This window comes from Hesperophylax consimilis, chromosome 18, assembly GCF_061612785.1.
Source record: "Hesperophylax consimilis isolate HC1 chromosome 18, BYU_Hcon_1.0, whole genome shotgun sequence".
NCBI lineage: Eukaryota > Metazoa > Arthropoda > Insecta > Trichoptera > Limnephilidae > Hesperophylax > Hesperophylax consimilis.
In genome coordinates, this window is record NC_142853.1 from 15,210,521 (window position 1) to 15,230,444 (window position 19,924).

At 32.2% G+C, this 19,924-nt stretch overlaps 2 protein-coding genes across 8 annotated transcripts in view; both read left to right on the top strand.

The window, feature by feature from the left end:
* LOC149415420 (uncharacterized protein CG43867) overlaps window positions 1-19,924 on the top strand; it is a 766,937-nt gene that overhangs the window by 205,711 nt on the left and 541,302 nt on the right. The gene's annotated exons all lie outside the window — the stretch shown is intronic.
* LOC149415424 (uncharacterized) lies at window positions 13,319-18,051 on the top strand. Of its 2 annotated transcripts, none has more exons than XM_089642375.1 (3): window positions 13,319-13,978; window positions 14,464-16,865; window positions 16,966-18,051. In XM_089642375.1, the coding sequence occupies exons 2-3, from the start codon at window positions 14,466-14,468 to the stop codon at window positions 17,791-17,793; spliced, it is 3,228 nt and encodes a 1,075-aa protein (XP_089498501.1). In that variant the 5' UTR covers window positions 13,319-13,978; window positions 14,464-14,465; the 3' UTR covers window positions 17,794-18,051. The 2 variants fall into 2 exon arrangements, with proteins under 2 accessions (XP_089498501.1, XP_089498502.1); XM_089642376.1 differs by having other exon boundaries at window positions 13,319-13,767.

Sequence of the window (19,924 nt, forward strand, 5' to 3'; positions counted from 1 at the left end):
TTTACCTTCCTCCACTTTTTGCGTCAGTTGCTTATGAACGAGAATCCAATTTTCATTAACTAACTAACCTTCACGCCGTTTCCCTGGGGATAGGCAGAGACGATGTACCGCCAAACAACTCAGTCTTAGTATACACTCCTTGCTTCATTCACATTCCTACATCGTATGTGGTTCCCTTGATCGTGCCACGACTTCTTCGGGCGACCCTGACTTCTTCTACCATTTACATTAGCACCATATATTCTTTAAACACTCATTTCTTCGTTCATTCGCTCGACATGCCCAAACCACCTTTATTAATCGTCCCTATAAATACAATGCGTCCTTTATTATTCCTTCTCATTACGCTTGCATGATTCCCGCCTTCTTTTCGAATCCCCCCAATTCTCACACGATCATACATGGTTATGCCCCACATATAATGCCTGTGGGATATCTTAAGTCTTTGTAATTGTTAACATAACACATTATTCTATTTAATCTATTGAAAACATTAGATTTTCTAAATATTCTAACCGAATTCTTTTACCGAGGATTTTATCGTAATAATTGTTTATTGATATACAAAATCTTATAATTGAACCAAGTTTATTTTATCGAAACGAATACAAAAAATACAGGAAAGCAGGGTGTCCTCCATAGCAGCTTTGATTTGGTTTACTGCCTCCTAACCATCTCCTAGGCAATTCGACTGAAATATTTAAACATACCGTCCCGCATCCCGCAAGTCTCGCTCGTGAGTACTGCGGCGCCACTCGGTGCTTTAACTCCGTTTTTTATACCTTGCGTTTCGGGTTCCTTGAATTACGAAGTTTACGAATTATTACAATGATCACAACAGTAAATTTACCACTTTTATCAGATTTTTTATTGACCGATTGATGAAAGTTTATTGAATTTTAACTATGGCGCCCGGTATCTGCTTTATACCAAACTAGCTGAAGTCTCCTTCGTTGTCTGAGCTTCAAACAGAGTTTATAGAATTTATGTAGACCTTGACCTTTCTCTTGTTTTGTTTTATCATAATACTGCGACAACACCGGGCTGTATCGAGACAGTTCGACCTAGCCGAAACGGTGACATGAGCATTACAGGTTACGTTCTGTCAAATCACGTATTAGAGCAGTACAGATATATTACTCACCCAGTGCATTATCAACGCGTGCGCAAAGTGTCTTGACGGCAAGTGAATTTTGCACCACTTTGATCATGCGTAATCCGATGCGTCGGGAATGTATTTGTTCAGGAATACTAATTTACAACGTTAGTGCTACGACGTTCACATATTGGCACTCGTGAGCGGTGAATTTAAACGGTTTCTCTATATTTTCAATGACGAATTGCGTGTACTTTAATTTCGAGATGATTCTGGGAACGCTGACGTAGCTGTATTAATTAATCAATTATTTTACATAACTTAGTAGAAATAATGAATTGTAGTAGGTACTCCCCATTAATTAATTGGCTCCACCTATATTACACACTAGGTACATTTTAAAAGTGAAATGCACTGCTGGCAATTTCAGTCACGGGCCGTCAACTGTCAATAATTTTGTAAATGAACTGAATTAGTCATAATGGAAATGACAGTTATTCTTACTTAATTTCGGTGAAGAAATTATGTTTTTCACAGCGAATCGGCAGTGATAAATGAAGTCACTGAAAAGTGAATTGTGTGGTACCACGGAGTTATATATTAATTTATTATTATTATTTTATTTTATTAGTTATTTTACATATGGCACGAATAAATAGCGTTGTCAAATTCCACAATCGCGTTCATCGGTAGCATTTAATAACTTAATATATTTTAATGAAAATAGTGCGGAACAGTGTAAAAAATATTTTCCTTTCATAAGTGAAATTAATAAAAGCAAATTTTACAACTTTGAATATTCTTTTTACAAATGTAATCATTGTTGAATTAACCCCCCTACTCTTAGGACGGGTTGTTTCGGAGAATTTGAACAATTCATCAAATTTCAACGTTCATTTTCGGGTTCTGTGAAAGTCTTATTCAAGTTCTGTTTTTATATCATTGTAGGCTAGTTGCTTGACAAAACTGAAATAAAAACAGAACTTGAAAAAATCTTTCACAGAACTTGAAAATGAACGTTGAAATTTGATGAATTGTTCAGATTCTCCGAAACAACCCGTCCTTAGTTTTCATTTTTCAGAATAATAACATGATAAGAACAATACTCCGAGTCTAAGTAGTCTGAGAGAGTCTATCTAAGTCCGATAGTTTATGGAAAAAAAATAATTGATCTTTATTAGAGTTGCCTAGTTTGACGACCTCCATGGTCGAGGGGTAAGGCTCTCGACCAGCAAGCCAGAGGTCTCGGTTTCAAATCCCGGCGTGCGCATGTAAATTTTATTTCATTAATTTATGTTGTATCAGACGTAATCGTGTGACACATAAGACTGTAAGGGGCCGGTGATCCCAATCCGTGTAGGCGGAAGATGTCGTCCTTCAGTGGCGTGGAGGGGTAGAACGGGGCCGTCTCTGAAGCCGCTGTAGAGCTGGTCCGTTCGCTTGTCGCTTGTTCTTGAGCTGATTCCGAGTCTGTTCCGAAGGGGTGGGCAGTCCATGGTCCAGGGTGAGGCGGGGGTCAGAGTGAAAGAAGGCGAGCAGAGTCAGAAGTCGGAGCGAGGTAGAGGGCAGAGCAGAGAGAGAGGTGTAGATCTGGTGGTGGTTTCTGGAGATCTCACGTTTTGAGGGCCTGTTGCCCGTTTTATAGCCGCCAGCGGGTGCACGACGCGCACACGGGCCTACTTTCTCTTTGATTCCTGGAATCCGTGAGCCGTGTTTGCGACGCTCACGCGGCGCCCCGCCGAGCGGTCTACCGCCGCTCGGCCGGTAGTTTCGGGCCGTGGTCGAACGTGACCACCGCCTTCCTTTGTTTGGGCACGATCCTCGGAACTGTGCCCGTGGGACGTAATGACGGCGTACCACCGGTCATTTGTGACGCTATGACGGCGCATGGCGCACGGCACGGCTTCCCACTACGTTTTGGCACGGTCCTAACAATCGTGCCCGAATTAAATTATGATTTTACTAGCTCTCACAATACTTCTCTGCCCGTATACCTCTAGCCAAGCTCCGACGTTAATTTATTATAAGATCACAAAAACATTTTACATCATTTTACAAACAGAGGGTTATAACAATTTATCTTTTCACACATCAGCATTTTACAGTCTTCAATTTAACAACAGGGCAAATATCAAATTTTAATATGGGGCGACCGCGGCCGAGCCCGGAGCAGTACGTCCGTTACATATGTTACTACACAATTTTCTCATTAAAAATATTATACAGTATATTTGCGGCTCGTTCCTGTGTGGAATATAATTGAAATAGCTTTGGCCGTGTTTGGTGACCAGATCTAAATAAATTCTTCCTTCAACCTTCCTCTTTCCCATCTCCTTTCCCTCCACATTACCCCCAGCTTCACAACATACTCTCAGGGGTACATACCCTCAACATTCCCTCAGGGGTACCTCAAGGTTCCCATTTAGGGCCTCACTTGTTTAAATTATATATTTTTTTAATATTTTTTTTTTAATATTTTTATTTATTTTATAAAATACAGTATAATGTTTAAATTTACATAGTAAGAACATATTTCAATAAAAATTAACATGTTTACCTTTACAAGAGTTTAAAACTCGTGTGTAAAGGGAAAATAATAAAAACTTAACATACATATGTAAATAGAAGAAAAAAAGAATCATAAAAACATATAAAGTGAAGAGATTTTAGTTTTTTTATATAATAATTTATAAAATAATTTAGTGAGATATCATCGTCATTCTAATTCGTTAAATTATTTATTGTAGTGAGGTTAATTTTATTTTTAAATTTATTAAAATCCGGTTCTAATCTCATCTCAGTCGTTAATTTATTAAACCATACCACTCCAGTGTACGTGTAATAGTGTTGTGCAAAACTGGTATGCATTAATGGAGTCCATAAGCGACCCATTGTATTTTGCCTATTGCTCTCGACACGAACCATGGCATGGTGTGACTTCTTATACAGATCTTTGTGGATTTGAAGTAGCGTATTTTTCGTATATGTATTTTTTAGTGATGGGACTTGAAAATCTTGGAAAAGTTGTAAGGTTGGGTAGTCTGATGGTTTTTTTATTAAGATTTTTATTAACAACCTTTGAGTGATTTCCAGCGGTAAAAGTGATGATTTGTAAGCTCCCCCCCACGCAACGATACCATACTGTATTATTGAATGGGCTAGAGCGTAGTAAATATTTTTAAGAATTTTTAAGTTAAGTATATTTCTTAGACTAATAAATATGTAAATTTTTTTTTTTTTTTTTTTGTAATTATTTTTTATTTTTAATAATATGTTTACATGGTACATAATTCATTTTACATCTTGGTTCTTTTTACTACTCTTCCATTGAAAGCATTTGCTTGTGTATGGAAGGGGAGTGTACATAAATGTTGTTGTTAGTTAGTACTTAAATAATTCATTGTACATAAATGTATGTTTGCTGTAGTATTTTTTTTTATAGTAGTGAAGGATAATATATTAATATAATAAATTTTAAAAAAGAAAGAAAGTTATGGAAAACTAAGGATATTTGTGAGCTTAATTAAGTGACAGTAGTTTTTTTTTCAGAATATTTTTAAAGTGTCTCTTGACAGAGAGCAGTATTTGGGTTTTATCATTAATGCTTCTGATTTCTTGAGTTTTCTTAATCTATTTATGATATTGTTTATGTGAGTTTTCCACTTAAGTTGACTATCTATTATTACACCTAAATATTTAATTTCATTTTTATTTCCTATGGATAAACAGTCATTATTTTGGCAAGTAGATTTTTTTGATATGCATTTTTTTGAATGTATTTTAATATTTAATGTAATAAAAGGGTTTATTTTGTTTATACTAAAAATTATATAATATGTTTTTTCAATATTTAATGTTAATAAGTTTTTATCAAACCATTCTTTTAACGTATTGATATCATTGTTAGCAATTATTTCAAGTTCATTCAATGAATTCGCTTGAAATATAATTGTAGTATCATCTGCATATGAAATGAGTTTTCCTGTTAATGGTAATTTAAAGATATTATTAACATATAATATGAATAGAAGAGGGCCCAATATGGTGCCTTGTGGTATTCCAAAGTCACTTGTGTTCGGTTCACTGAGAGTGTTATTTATTTTTACATATTGACTTCTAGAATTCAGGAAACTTTCTATCCACATTTTGGCATTATCTATAATTCCTATTTTGTTAAGCTTGTAGAGTAATTTTTTGTGACTTATGCTGTCAAAGGCTTTCTTTAGGTCTATGAATATTGCAAGAGATTTTTTGCCTTTGTCTAGTGCTTGATGTATTTTTGTTGTTAAATCTATAATTGCGTCCTGTGTGCTTATTTTTTCGCGAAATCCAAATTGTTGGTCACTCAATATATTATTAGTTTCAATAAATTTTAGCAGTTGCTTTTTTGCTACCTTTTCAAAAATTTTTGAGATATTTGATAATACTGATATAGGTCGGTAGTTATTAATTTCTTTAGTATCACCTGATTTAAAAATCGGTGAAATAATAGTTTTTTTGTAAATAGATGGAAAGATTCCTTTTTTAAGACTATTATTTATGATATGTGTAATAGGTTTTTTCAAAAAGTTAAGATTTTTTTTCAGAATTTCAACGGTTATCCCATCAAAACCTGGTGCGGACTCAGTTTTTAGGTTTTGTATTATAACAACAGTTTCTTGTTCGGTTATCGTTTCGAATGTTTTTACCGTTTTATTTAATGAAGCTACTGGAATTCCTGATGTGGTGGTATTATCTATGTTGTTAGTAATTTCGTTTGCGAGATTTTTTCCGACATTTGAAAAAAAATTATTGAAAGCATTCGCACATAGTTTTGGGTTATCAGAAACTTGCATCATATTATTGTTAATGTGCAGCTTTAAAATGTCACTTGTCTTTCTTTTTTTATCAATTATTTCATTTATTGTTTTCCAAATTTTTTTACCACTGTTACCTGAATTTAACATCTTTTGTTTGTAGAATTCTTCTTTGGTCATTTTAATTAGTGCCGTTAGTTTATTTCTGTATTTTTTAAAATGTAAAATAATCGAATTATTTAGTGGGAATTTTTTTGTAAGTTTAAATAATTTTTCTTTTTCTCTAATGGAAACCACTAGACCATGGGTAATCCATGGTTTAATTTTTTTGAATTTTTTTTTATATATTTTTTTGTGTATTTCACAGCTTGAATCTTTTATATGCTTTTGTAAGGTGTCATGAAATTTTAAAGCACTATTATTTACATCTTCTGTGCAGAGTATAGATTCCCATGTTTCGTGAGACAGTTTTTCATGAAGTATTTGTTGGTTTATCGATATTTTAGGCATGTTAGATTTATTACTATTATTAATGTTTTGTTTTTCTATGTTAAGGTTAAGAATACATGTATGATGGTCCGTTATGTTGTTTCTCCATATTATTGTTTGAAGATTATCAATGTAGTTGGAATTACACCATATGTGATCAATAATTGATGGTATTTGATTATTAAATTCTCTAGTATATTTATTAATACAGGGTTTAAAATTTAAAGCGGTCATCATGTTAATATAATTGTCCTTTTCAATAATGTGATTATTTTCAGCAATGTTAATATTAATATCGCCAATTAGAAAATTATTTGTACATTTATTATTTAAAATAATATTATTCAATTCTCCAATAAAAGTGGATATAACAGCAGAGTGTGTCCTGTATATTGATATTATTTGTATAGGTAGTTTATTATTAATGCTCAGTCTTATAATAATACAGTTTGCATTAGTCATATTCGTTTCAGTAAAGAGTACGTCTTTAAATATCGTCTTCGTGTATATAACAATACCACTATTTTTGTTAATATAATGTGAGCTAAGAAAGTAGTTGTAATTGGGGAGAGTTGGGATGATTGAGTTGGTGTTTAAATGTGCTTCAGTCAGTATGATTATGTCAGGATATTTGTTTAATAAATTTAGGTTTACTAGAAAATGATCAAAATTTTTCTTTATAGATCGTATGTTTAGATGCATTACGGTAAATGAATCTGGAGTCGTTTGAAGTATTGTGTTACAGTCATTAGAGTTGTCACAAATTACATTTTTTACGTAAAATTTTTTTTCCAGATGTTGAATAATGTAGTCATCCATTTCTAGTTTTAGCAAAAGGACTAAATAATATATAAGCGTTTGATGCATTTTTGTTCAGTGAAGCGAAGGAATATATTTTAAAAATATTATGATATTGGTAATTGTATTGTATGTAGTTTTTAAACGGTTGTGAAATGTTTTCTTTAAACACATTTAAAGTTTTGAAGAATTTAAACGATATTATAATTTGTAGTATACAATGAGAGTTTTTCGTAAATGGAAATAAATTGATATGTAAATTATTGGAAATTAATATACAGAATTTTATATAAAGTACTGAAGGTATATTATAGTTTTTATAATACAATCTAACTAGTAAATTAGTTTTATGATATAGTCAGAATTCTATTTTTTCCAAAGCTATTTTAAGCATTCTTTGATAATATGGGCAAGCTTTATTATTTGCTAGGTGATTTGTTGGTATTTTTAGATTGAATCTTTCATTTGTTGTGGCACAATTTTTACATTTTGGAGAAGTTTCCTTATTTTCACAGTCCTTGTAGGAGTGGTCTCCTGCACAGTGCATACACGACATTTTATTTGTTACCTTTTGTAGGCATCTGCTTGATGTGTGCCCAAATTTAAGGCAAAAATAGCATTGTACGACAGGATTTGTGTCTTCCACGTATATTCGCTGATACCCCAGGTTGATTTTTCCTTCTTTTATTATTTCTTTTCTGACTTTGTTGTTGATTTCGACAATGTAGCTAACATTGTCATTAAATTTATTTTTTATTATTTTTTTAATTTCAAATAGGGTACTTCTGTTTAGACCTTGAGTTATTATTTTTATGCCTTCATTCTGGTTGATTATGTCCTCAACAAAGTCCTCTTTATTGTAGTCATTGGAAATTCCCTTGAAGATCATTGTAGGTTGTTTTTTTCTTTATTTCTTCTGCATTTGCTTCCCTGACTTCGTTATTTATCATACTTGATAGTTTGTCTACATCTTTTTTTTCGGGACACTTTATGACGAGTCTGTTTGATGAAATCTGTTTTATAGCGTTGATACGAACACCTAATTTTCCCGGCTTGACCTTTTCTTGTATTTTTTTTTTCAGAGTTTCACTTGTTTCACCGCTGTTTTTTGGTGTGATAAGAATGCAGAATTCATTTATTTGCTCCGAGTTTTTTTTATATATTGTTGGCTTCAGCGTCATCTTACTGCTTATAGGTTCTGTTGCGATTTGTTTTTTTATTTCAGTATATTCAATTCCGAAGTGTCCTATAAGGAATAATAATTGTTGGGCTTTCCCGGAAATAAAATTTATTTGATCCTTGTTATATTTTTTCTTTTCATCTTGAACAACACTTATCAGTTCATCAATAACTGTCTTAGCTTCATTTAAGTATTTATGAGAGGTTGACATGATTTAGATTTAGTTGATATCTGAATTTATGTTCGGTAGTGCACCAGCTTCCCCTTTTCGTGACAGCGACCGCCTAAGTAACGTGCCCGTAAGCAGGTATATACTGTGTGTTATGTTTACACAATACACATTTATGCGCAAACTGAGACGTTAGAACTGTCGATGAATGTCACAATAATAATATGCAGGTATTTTTCACAATTTTGAACTGTTTGTTTGTTTTAACGGTTTATTTTAATTGAATGTTACAAAAAAAACACTTGAGATTACGTCTGGCACTTTCTCCTAAAGATTTTTATAATTTTCACTTCACTTAGATATGTTTATCGCTTGGTAATTTGATTTTTTTTGTAACCGCTGAACACAAACATCCGCGTGGCTCAACGATTGACAATTATATCGCAACATATATATATAAACAACATAAAACGTGTTATTAGTCATTCTTCTTTCCTATTTTACGCAGATGACATGAAATTATATAAACTTATTGACTCCACAGATTACGTAAGCAAAATTAAAGAATATTGCGATATCAATCAACTTTAACTAAACACAGAAAAGTGTAACGTTATTACATTTTCACGTAAAAAACAGCCGATTAATTATACTTACAAATTAAACCATGTACCCCTACAATTAGTAGAATCAATCAGAGATCTTGGAGTAATGCTAGATTCTAAAATGTTATTTAAGAACCATATTGAACATATTTTAGAAAAAGCTTATAAACAATTGGGATTTATTATACGCATTACAAAGCCTTTCACTATAGCACACACACTAATTCTGCTATATATGTCATGTGTAAGGTCACAACTCGAGTTTGCCTCAGTCATTTGGAATTCTCAATATCAAACATACATTGATCGTATTGTAAATATCCAATCCGATTTTATTAAACACCTATCGTATCGCTTTAGCGATCATCGGTTTGACCCTACCGCTTTATGTAAACGCAGAATAATTTCTGATGCCCTATACAAAATCGTGAACAGTCTTGTTGATTCATAATATCTGCTAGAAAAGATTGCATTCCGTTGCCCTGAACACAACACCAGATCGAACGACTTATTTAGAACTCAACACTGTAAAGCCAAATATGCGCAAAACTCTTTAATAGGACGATCTGTAAAACTCACAATGCCTTGCGAGATGTAGACATTTTCAAATGTAACTTGAAAACATATAAAATGCACTTACTAAACTGATAACTTATTTTTTTTATTTTGTGAAATAATCCTAACATCTTAGTTTATTTTATTGTTTTTATTATAATCATGCGAAAACTGTATTACTACTGTATTAACTGTATTTCTTATAATGTTTATTCTTTATATTTCTTTGTCATTTATAAATATATTGTATAGGTGCAAATATTGAATGAACGACTAGAATTAATGGAACATTATTGGTCTAATATTCTAAATAATTGCTGTTTATGCTAAATATATAAATGACTGTTAGTTTCCTAAATAGAATAAAATAAATACCCCAATTGGGGATGCAATCGAGTAGTCTTCGCTAAGACAGCTCAGCTCAGCTAAGCTAAGCTCATCTTAGCTCAGGGTTATTTTTAAACTTAGCGTTCGTTAAATTTGAATTGGTGACAGGGACTCTTAATGTATGCTTGGTATATAAAAGGCATTCTTTCCTTTGCAGGTAGCAGGTACCTATTCAAGATGAAAAGTCTCCTGAGGTATCTGAAACAGAGTATTCGTTTTATTTATGATACGTTTCCTTCCCACAGAGGAAGAAAAATACTTAAAACTGTCAAAGTTCCCAAAGTCTCGCGTAAATTCCCACACCGCGACGCCCCATAGGATTTATTTTATCTTCAGATGTCTAACATATTATGCAGATAAAAAAAACTTGCCGCCAAATTCTGGCTGTATTTTTATTTTTAAATTTGGCGCACTTCTCAATGTAATATCACAACCAGTTTTTTCATTTCTTATCTATGCATTTTTTTTTTTTATTTTTTTTATTTGTATAAAGATTACATACAATATTATTTATACCCGCTAAGCTACTGCAAGTAGCTTGTCAGAAGGAGATTAGTTGCACCTATAATAATAGTATAGTACATAAAATTAAAATAATCATCAACGCTTTAGCGTAGTAATACATACATTTCTACAAAAAAACCAAAAAAATAAATAAAAAATTGTGTAATACCTTAAATTTGAAAATATAGAAACAGTGTTGTGGGGAAAAAAACAGTCTTAATACACGAGGTTACTCCTTAGTAGCCATGATTTTAATATTAAAGAGAATTTACTAATGGAGCAATTTTCTTTTAATTCATATGGCAATTTGTTAAAAATTAAAGGTATTGTGTATTCAAGAGTTCTTTGACCATATTTGTTTTGAAACACAGGTACTTTCATTCCTTTATTTTGTATGAAACGTGTATTGTGTACATGATCCACCATTGTTTTATACGGACTGTCAGATATATGCTGTAATACAATTTTTTGCCACATAAGGGCACGAATCGGTAATACATTTATTGATTTATACATAATACTAATGTCTCTCCTCTGGTTATAAACGGTTTTGCTTACTAACAACTTTACCATGGCATTTTGAATCATTTGTACATGTTTTATGTTGGTTTTGCACGATTGACCCCATGAAGTTATCCCATATCTTACGGTAGATTCTGCAAGAGACAGATAAATCAATTTCATAGTTTTTAAAGGCACATAATATTTTATTTTATACAGTCTTCCTACAATCTTCCATCATATATATAATAATATATATGATGGAAGATGGAGAATACTCAGCGTTAAATTACTAATGTTTCTTTTTAACATAAAATAAAAAATAATTTATTGAGCTGTACACACATAAATTACTTTTACCTACGAGCAAAATATGTAAGAAATATCGCGTGACGAGACGAATGGAAAATATCAGACCTGAATGCCTAGGTACTTCCCTACTTTCCTCTCTTCCTTATCTTTTTCCTCCCCCACTTCCTTTAACTTCATCACATTCCCTAAATATCCAAATGCATTGCGCAGAATCGCGTAAAATTGTTAGTATATCATTTCACCTTTTTCTTGTCCTATTCGGATTGAGGACCTATCTCCTCGAAAAAGCTTATTCAAAAATCGTAAGCTTCTTCGGCAATTTTCCTCCAGTAAGGGGCCGTTCAAGTATTACGTAAGCAGATTTATTACAATTATTTACCCCCTCTTCCCCATTGTCACCAACAGTAAGCAAAACTCTTACCCCCCCCCCTGTCATGCTTACGTAAAAATTGGTACCTATATGCATTTTTCTGTTAATGTATTCTGTTTTTTAAGCGAGTACCTAAACGTATTAATTATTTGTGGGAATGGGGATTCGGGGGAATATGTATTCGGTTTTCAAACATAGACAATATGTGGGTTGCCAATGTGTAAAAAAAAATAACTACTGCTGAGCAGTGCTGACGTAATCACTATCTCGACCTCCCCACCCCCCCATGTCATCAAAAATAAGCAAAGCAAAGACCCCCCTGCCCCCCTATAGTGCTTACATAATACTTGAACGGCCCCTAAGTAGTATTGTAGTTTTTTTTTTTAAATTTTATTGTTACAGCTGGTTCGGCGTTCAAGGCCATTTTCAAACTGTGGTTATGCCGCGTTGAGTCGACTTGTTTATATTATTCTATTACCAATCAAATTTTATTACCGGCTAAACCGATTCACTAAGAAAGTACCCCACATAATAGAGAATCTATTGTCACCACTACTTTCTCAGCAAATCGGTTAAACCGGTAATAAATCATTTTAGACATCATAATAATTGATTTTGGGCAGGGGTAAATAGGATCATATAAATAAGTAAGCATAATAAAGTATAGTAAGTATAATAAATAAGTGAAAATGGCATTGAACGCCAAAACAGCTGTCACAATAATAATAAAAAAAACTTAATGATTACAGTACTCAAATTGATTTACATTAATTTTTTTAAATGTTTAAAGTAAGTGTGTTATTGTGGAAAAATAATACGTGTTTTAAGTGGTGTCACGACGACATTACACATTCGTGAATTGTACGCACCAATATTATACCGCCAGAATTACACACGGCTAAAATTACACATGGAAAGATTTTACACCTACTCAAAGTACACCTTCGATAATTAAGCACTTAAAAAACATCTGCTTTTTTGACAGGCTTAACTAGAGTGTTCACTGTTCATGTGTGTGCACAAGTAAATTTCACATTGAAGAAAAAACCAAATTTATGTTTTTTTGATGTGTGTTATTCTAGTTGGTATAATTTTAGTATGTGTAATTTCGTCTACATGAAATTACGTCCGTGTGTAATAAGGGAACTATAAATATTGGTTCATGAAATTAAAACCTGCGTAATTTCTTCGCTTAACCGTTGTGAGGACATTTTGATTGTGTTTTATATTCTACTCTTGTTACACCCACTGCCAAGTCTCCAAAAAAATATTTTATCGTCTCATTATACGACACCGAAAGTATATATTATTAATACAATTTAGTTTATTGGCAATCCGAATTCTTTCTTGTTGTAAGATTTTATCTTGTATGTGAGTATTTCTCAAAAAAAGTGTACATTTTGGAAAAATAAAGTGTGCCTAGAAACAGTTCAAAAATTACACATGTTTTTAATTAATCATACAAAAAAAATATGCACCATTTTGTAGAATAAATATTACACTTTAACATATCGAAGAATAAACATTACAATCGTATTAATTCGCAAATATTTTAATTTTTTTAAAAATATCGATTTTTACCTTCCATACAAAATAAAATTGCCACCCTACCCACCTCATTTGTTTATACTTCATAAAATGCGATAATAACGTTATAATTTGTGATTTTTTGTAAGTTTTAGGGTCTTAATTAAATGTAGTTTCTGTACAAAGTAATTTTCTATGGGGTTTCATAATAAATTAATAATTTATGCACAAAAAACAAAATGAGACATAGTCATTTACTTTTTAGTAACTACTCTTTAGTTACGTTTTATTAGTACTTCCACCGTAATTTTTGAACCCATTTGTAAAATTTAACATGGGCAACACTAGCCTCTTTCTGATTAGTTGTTGGTCTGACTTCTCCGCCATAACATTAATTGTTAAAATCAGTAACAACGTGTTTCTTTAGTGGGACCACTATTTCGTAACAGGAAATATTATAGCCTTTTTTCACAAAACGGTAAGTCTTTTTCTACTCATCTTTTTGTAATATGTGCGGAACGAACATTGCTAAGCTTACATATTAACACTTTTAAATTTTATCAAACCATTGACTTTTTATAACATAAATTCTTATTACAATTTCGTAACGTTTGTTATGAATTTCGTAACGTAACGAAAAAGTTCAATGTAAAGCTGAGTGTACACAGTTACAACGTGATTAAGAAAACGTAAGTATATTGTTAGTGTGTCTAGCATTTTTATGAAAGTCTTATCTAAGTTTGGTAATAATGTAATATATTATGCACAATGCACAAATATACATATGTATTTAGATATAATAGGAAAAAAATAAAATTTATTATACCATAGAGCAGATCTGTTGATGGCGCTGGAAAGTAGGTAGGTTGTAATACATAGGATGCGCTGGAAATTCCTGATGGTCAATGGCAGAGCAGGTTTCGTCGGACTTGTATGTTTTATCATCGCGATTATATGGCATTATACATAATGACAAGTACTTGAAGATCAAGCTGAGCCGTCCAATACTGGTTTTATTTTAAATAAGCTTTAGGCACTCATACACACTATCCGTTCTACAGGCGCTCTATACAATATTTATAAATGCCTTAAGTTTTTTATAAAAGCTTATTTAAATATAAATTTATTTTTATTTACTCTGATAAAACCATAACTACAGCATAACTTTTTTTAGGAATGCCCCCAAAAACGAATGCCGAAAGGCAAAAAGCTTACAGAGAAAGACTGAAAAAGGAAAAGCCAAATAAATATGAGGAAATCCGAATTAAGCATTTAACAAAAGTTAAAGAAAATATCAAAAAGAAAAAAGAAATTCTTACAGAAGAAGAAAAAGAAGAGCTACGAGCAAAGTGGAGACAAGCCAATGATAAAAGAGCTGAAAGAAAGAAAATGGCTAATCCTATGACACAAGACAATAATACATTTGAAGATAGAAAAAATGATAAAAAAATCCTAAAGGAAAGACTACAAAAGCTGACTGAAGAAAATACTCGATTAAAAAGTCGAAATAAGAATTTAAGACAGTGCTGTAATCGGATGAAAAGGCAAGTGAACATTCTGAAAATATTATTGCATAAACAAACTAAAACTAATAATGATGCTATTTCCATTGAAACTACTGAAACTCCACGGTGTGACGATACACCATTAACGAAATCAAATAGTTTTTTAGAAGAAACTTTACCAAATGTGTCCACGCCAGAAAAAGATAAGGTGAAAAGAAAGCTAATTTTGCTAAATACAATTACAGATTCTTTAAAGACAGAGTTCAATAAAGCAGATCCCAGAGAAAAGAAAGTACTAAAAAAAGTAGCTACAAACCAAATAGTAAATAAACACAAATTAAAAACAGCTATTTCTAATGTTCTTGGGCTGAAAGGAAGAATTAGAATGACGAAATCAAGTAACCAAATTAAAAAGAAATACCAGAAAGAAATCAAAGATTTCTTTGAAAGAGAAGATGTAAGTAGATCTAGCGCGGGAAAAAACGAGTGCATAACGAGAAACAAAGAAAAAGTACAAAAGCGATATTTAATTGAACCAATATACAAGCTCTACAGAAAATACAGGACAGAAGGTGGTAAAGCATCTATACAAACTTTTTATCGGTTCCGACCGTTCTCCGTTGTGAAACCAAGACTTCAAGATAGGAATACTTGTGCTTGCATAAAGCATTGCAATTTATCTTTCAAAGCAAAATCGTTGAAGAAGCTAGGTTTGCTTCAAACATCTGACATTGATGAACTTATGAAAAATGTCACTTGCAGCAAATGTTTCAAATGCATGTACTCCGAGTGTTCTGAATGCAAAGATAAGAAACCAGATATTGATTTGACCATAAATGAAGATAGTCCCGTGCAGTGGCTTCAATGGAAAATGGGAATACATATCTATACTAAAATTGGAATAAAGAAATCTGAAGAAAAGCAGACAAAGAAGTATTCAAAACAAGTAGTGAAAGGAACTGTGATTACATTAGTTAAAGAATTTCAAGATGATGTACAAAAATTTAAAACTCATTACTTCAATGTTTTGCATCAGTACCTAGCATGGAAAAAGTGTATTGAAAACCTTGATGAAGACGAAGCTGCATTGATTTGTGATTTTTCAGAAAACTTTTCATGCAAGCAGTCGGAAGAAATTCAGGCTGTACACTTCGGAGGATCCAGGAATCAGGTCACATTGCACACTTGCGTACTTTACAGAAAAAATGTGAATCCCAAATCCATATGCTCCATATCCCCAAATAATGAACATGGTCCTGGAGCAATCTGGGCTCATTTGGATCCAATAATGAAACTATGCAAATACTTTAACATTAAAAAGATTCATATCTTTTCTGATAGTCCTGCAACTCAGTACCGCCAAAAACATAATTTCTTTTTGTTCCAAAAAAATATAAAAGATTACGGATTTAAATATGCAACTTGGAATTTCTTTGAAGCCTCTCATGGAAAAGGCCCAGCTGATGGGGTTGGTGGAGCATTGAAACGACAACTTGACAATCATATTTCACACGGCAATGATATAACCAACGCAAAAGAAGCATATGACTATTTAATGGTTAATAGCAAAGTAAAAATGTTTTATATAAATGAAAACGACATTCAAAAGATGACCAAAATGATACCTGAAAACATTGTTCCTATAAAAGGTACAATGAAGCTGCATCAAATTTCAACGGATGGCAACACGTCAATTAAATATAAATTGCTGAGCTGCTTTGATTGCAATAAAAATATCTGTTGCAATTGTTACTACACAAAAGAACACGAACTTCTATCCAACACCCTATCAGAACCAAAAGCACAATGTAGTTACATACGTCAAGCCTTGAAAAAACAATACCCACCAGCTAAAAGATTCAAAAGAACAAATAGTTCTACTACGACCGAAAGTGATATCAGTTTAATTTTACGTAGTGATTCAAATCTAATAGATATGGAATTTGAGAATGAAGGTCATTTAAAGATAACAGATGACGGAGAGAGTTTTAAAAACATAGGAGTGAAAGTTGATTTGAGATTAGATATTAAAGAGAAAACGCATTTTAGGATCAAAGACAAGGAAACGCAGGTAAAAATCTAATAATACCCCTTAGAATTCTGAAATTTCGAATAGTATCAATGGGATTATTAATAAAATACACTTCAATGATTATTTTTTTAATTTTTAGGACTCATCAAATAAGGAAAAAGGCAAGAAACGAAAACCCACAGAAAAAGAAAAAGCAACAATGTCATCTTCATCAAAACTTATATCTGCAAACCGTACTTTCTATGATACTGAAATAAAATGCCTCAAAGAAGAAGGATTAATAACTGAAGACGAAACATATTCTACACAACACGATGAAGAAAAAATAAAAAATAAAGGAAAAGGAAAAGGAAAAACAACAGTAAAACACCAACAAGTTATAGAAGAACAAAAATATCCCATTGATATAATACAAACAGATGACACAGAAAAACAAAGTAAAGAAATAAAAAGTCATATGATAGAAGGGTTAACCACTGATTTAAATTCAATGCCAATAATTTTTTTCGACGATTTAGTAACTGACGAAGTTATAATTACAGTTGATAAATATTTGTCGGATGCAATAACATTTAATGAAGCAGAATTTAATTTCAATAATTTTGATGACAACATCGGAGATGTTATAATAGGAAATAATAATGCCATAGAAAATAACACTGATATTGAAAATATGAATAATGAAAATGAAATTGAAGATTCTCACAAAATCAAAGATAAACCATGTGGAGTGACTATTCTTAAAAACGAAAAACTGGAAAATATCCATACAAAAAAGAAAGTGGTTCGTAAGGGCCTTATCTCTAAATCTCTATCACTAAATGACTATATTCATGCGCCAAAGCGGAGTGATAAACCAAAGACTGAAAAACTGACTGTGAAACCAAATGTGTCTTGGAAAGATTTCAATTATTATAAAGATGAGGAAGAAATTTATAAAACGCTAATGGATAGTGATTCAAACTAAATAATTGTATGTTATTAAATTTTTAATAGTTTAAACAGTGCCTGTTCTTTAACTTCTTAAGATTTGTTGAATATCGTGTTAGGTACTTAAATTTGGGAGCTGATAATTTGATTAAAAAAAAAATATTTGTACTCCCTTGTTTTTTTTAAGCCCCTTACAACGGGTATAACAAAATACAAGTATTTGGGTCGTGAGTTTATGTATGTTTGTAGTATGTACAATAAATAAAAAAGTAAAGGATAATTACTTACATTTAAAAAAGACGAAAACAAATTAAATTTAATAAATAATAAAAAAAGTAAAATAAAATTTGCCATTGTGTAAACAAGCCTTATGTTTACTATTTAGTTACGTCTTATGACTATTTCGTAACACTATTTCGTAACTACATTTTCGTTACGTACATTTATTTTGAGAAATACTCATTTCATAAAATGATTTTTAAAGCGTCATTAGTGGCCATTAGGTAGAATACGATGCGATCTTCATCGTTATTTTGTCATAAAAACTGTCACATAAAATGTCGCAGGCTCCTAAACGTTGACGCGGCACGAACTGATGACGTGTCAATTTGAGGACGGTCAATCAGATTAAATTCCACACGTGATTCTCGGTTATCCGCTTCTTGGGGTCGACATAATATAAAATATATTATTTTTTATATATATTGTTTTATGAAATATTAAAAAATATAGGTAGGACCCCTTTTATTAATTCGAAAAAAAATCCACGCCCAATCACTGAATTTTCACCCAGGTTGACAATGTTCATTGTTCATGTTCAATGTTTTTAACACTTAAATTTTTTTAAATAACACTTTAAATACCTATTCTCAAAATCTTCGTCATTAGTCGTTAGCCGATTTAGTCCTAATAACAAACGCGCGAGTGGCTAGGTACATTTAATCATAAAATTTCATCAATCTCGGAATAAAGCAATAGATTTGCATAAAAATAATTTTCGCGCCGCCCGCTACTGACACTCTTCTTTATTTAATTAAATAGATAAATATATGTTATATGTAAGTCTTAGATCACGAGGAAGTTTCCTCCAAAATTTGTACCCAATACTCTCTGTTAATATGTTTTGCAACAAGGTCTACCAATATATTTGTATTTTATATGTATCAGCCTTAATCTAGAGCAAATGAAGACTTTTGATCTGTGCAAATCGAAGTTAATGTCAGTATCACTTAGAATTGATTTTTTTAAATATCTGACACAGATAATAAAGAATGTAACATTAGAAATGCCTTCCATACAAATTTGAACGGAAAAAAATGTTCCATTTAAGGTGGCTCTCCAGCGACAAACCAATGTTTGTGAACCAATTGTTTGTGCATTCATGAAATATTGATGCAATGCCCGGCCCAATGTTTTTGTCCGATATTTTATAAACATTTGGTCGCTGGAGACCCGACTTTAGCTCAACCGCCCAGCGATCCGTCAGTTATACTCGCTTGAAATCGTAGATCTCCATCCCATTTGAATTTCGAAAATGCAGCTTTGTTCCGTATATATACGCCCAAATTGGGCAAATATTTGGATCACGAAATACGCCTGCAAGACACTTGTGTTATTCTTTATTCTACGATTTGAAGGCACAGTAAATCAGAAGAAGTGCCTTGTTGAAAATCCCTTATCGTCCATTCATAATTATTGACTTTAGGCAGGATAAACTACTGACGCCCTGAACACTACAAGGTAATTAGGTACGGTTCTCAGTTACTTTTATATTATTTTGAACCACCCTTAAGTTGACACAGAGATTGTCACCGTTTTTAAAATATTTGCATTTTGTTTTATCACTCCGACTTCTGTATTTATTTTAATTTAATGTAATTCACATTCTGGTCTCTTGCGAGTCTTTAAATTTAACGAGGACAATAATAACACACTAGTTTGGCTCTACTTTGTTTTCAGTCCAAGGTCAGAGGCGATATATTTTTAACGTCGCAATTCCTCGCCCGCGTCCTTAGGGATATCCAGGATTCACGACCGTATTAATCTCACTACGTTCTTGAGCCAAACAATATTTTTAGGTAGGTTTAATGGAACCGTTTTATATCGCTTTTCAGTCGTAAAGCGATATAGTAGTTTTGGTTTGATTTAATAATTTCGTGCTGTCCCTA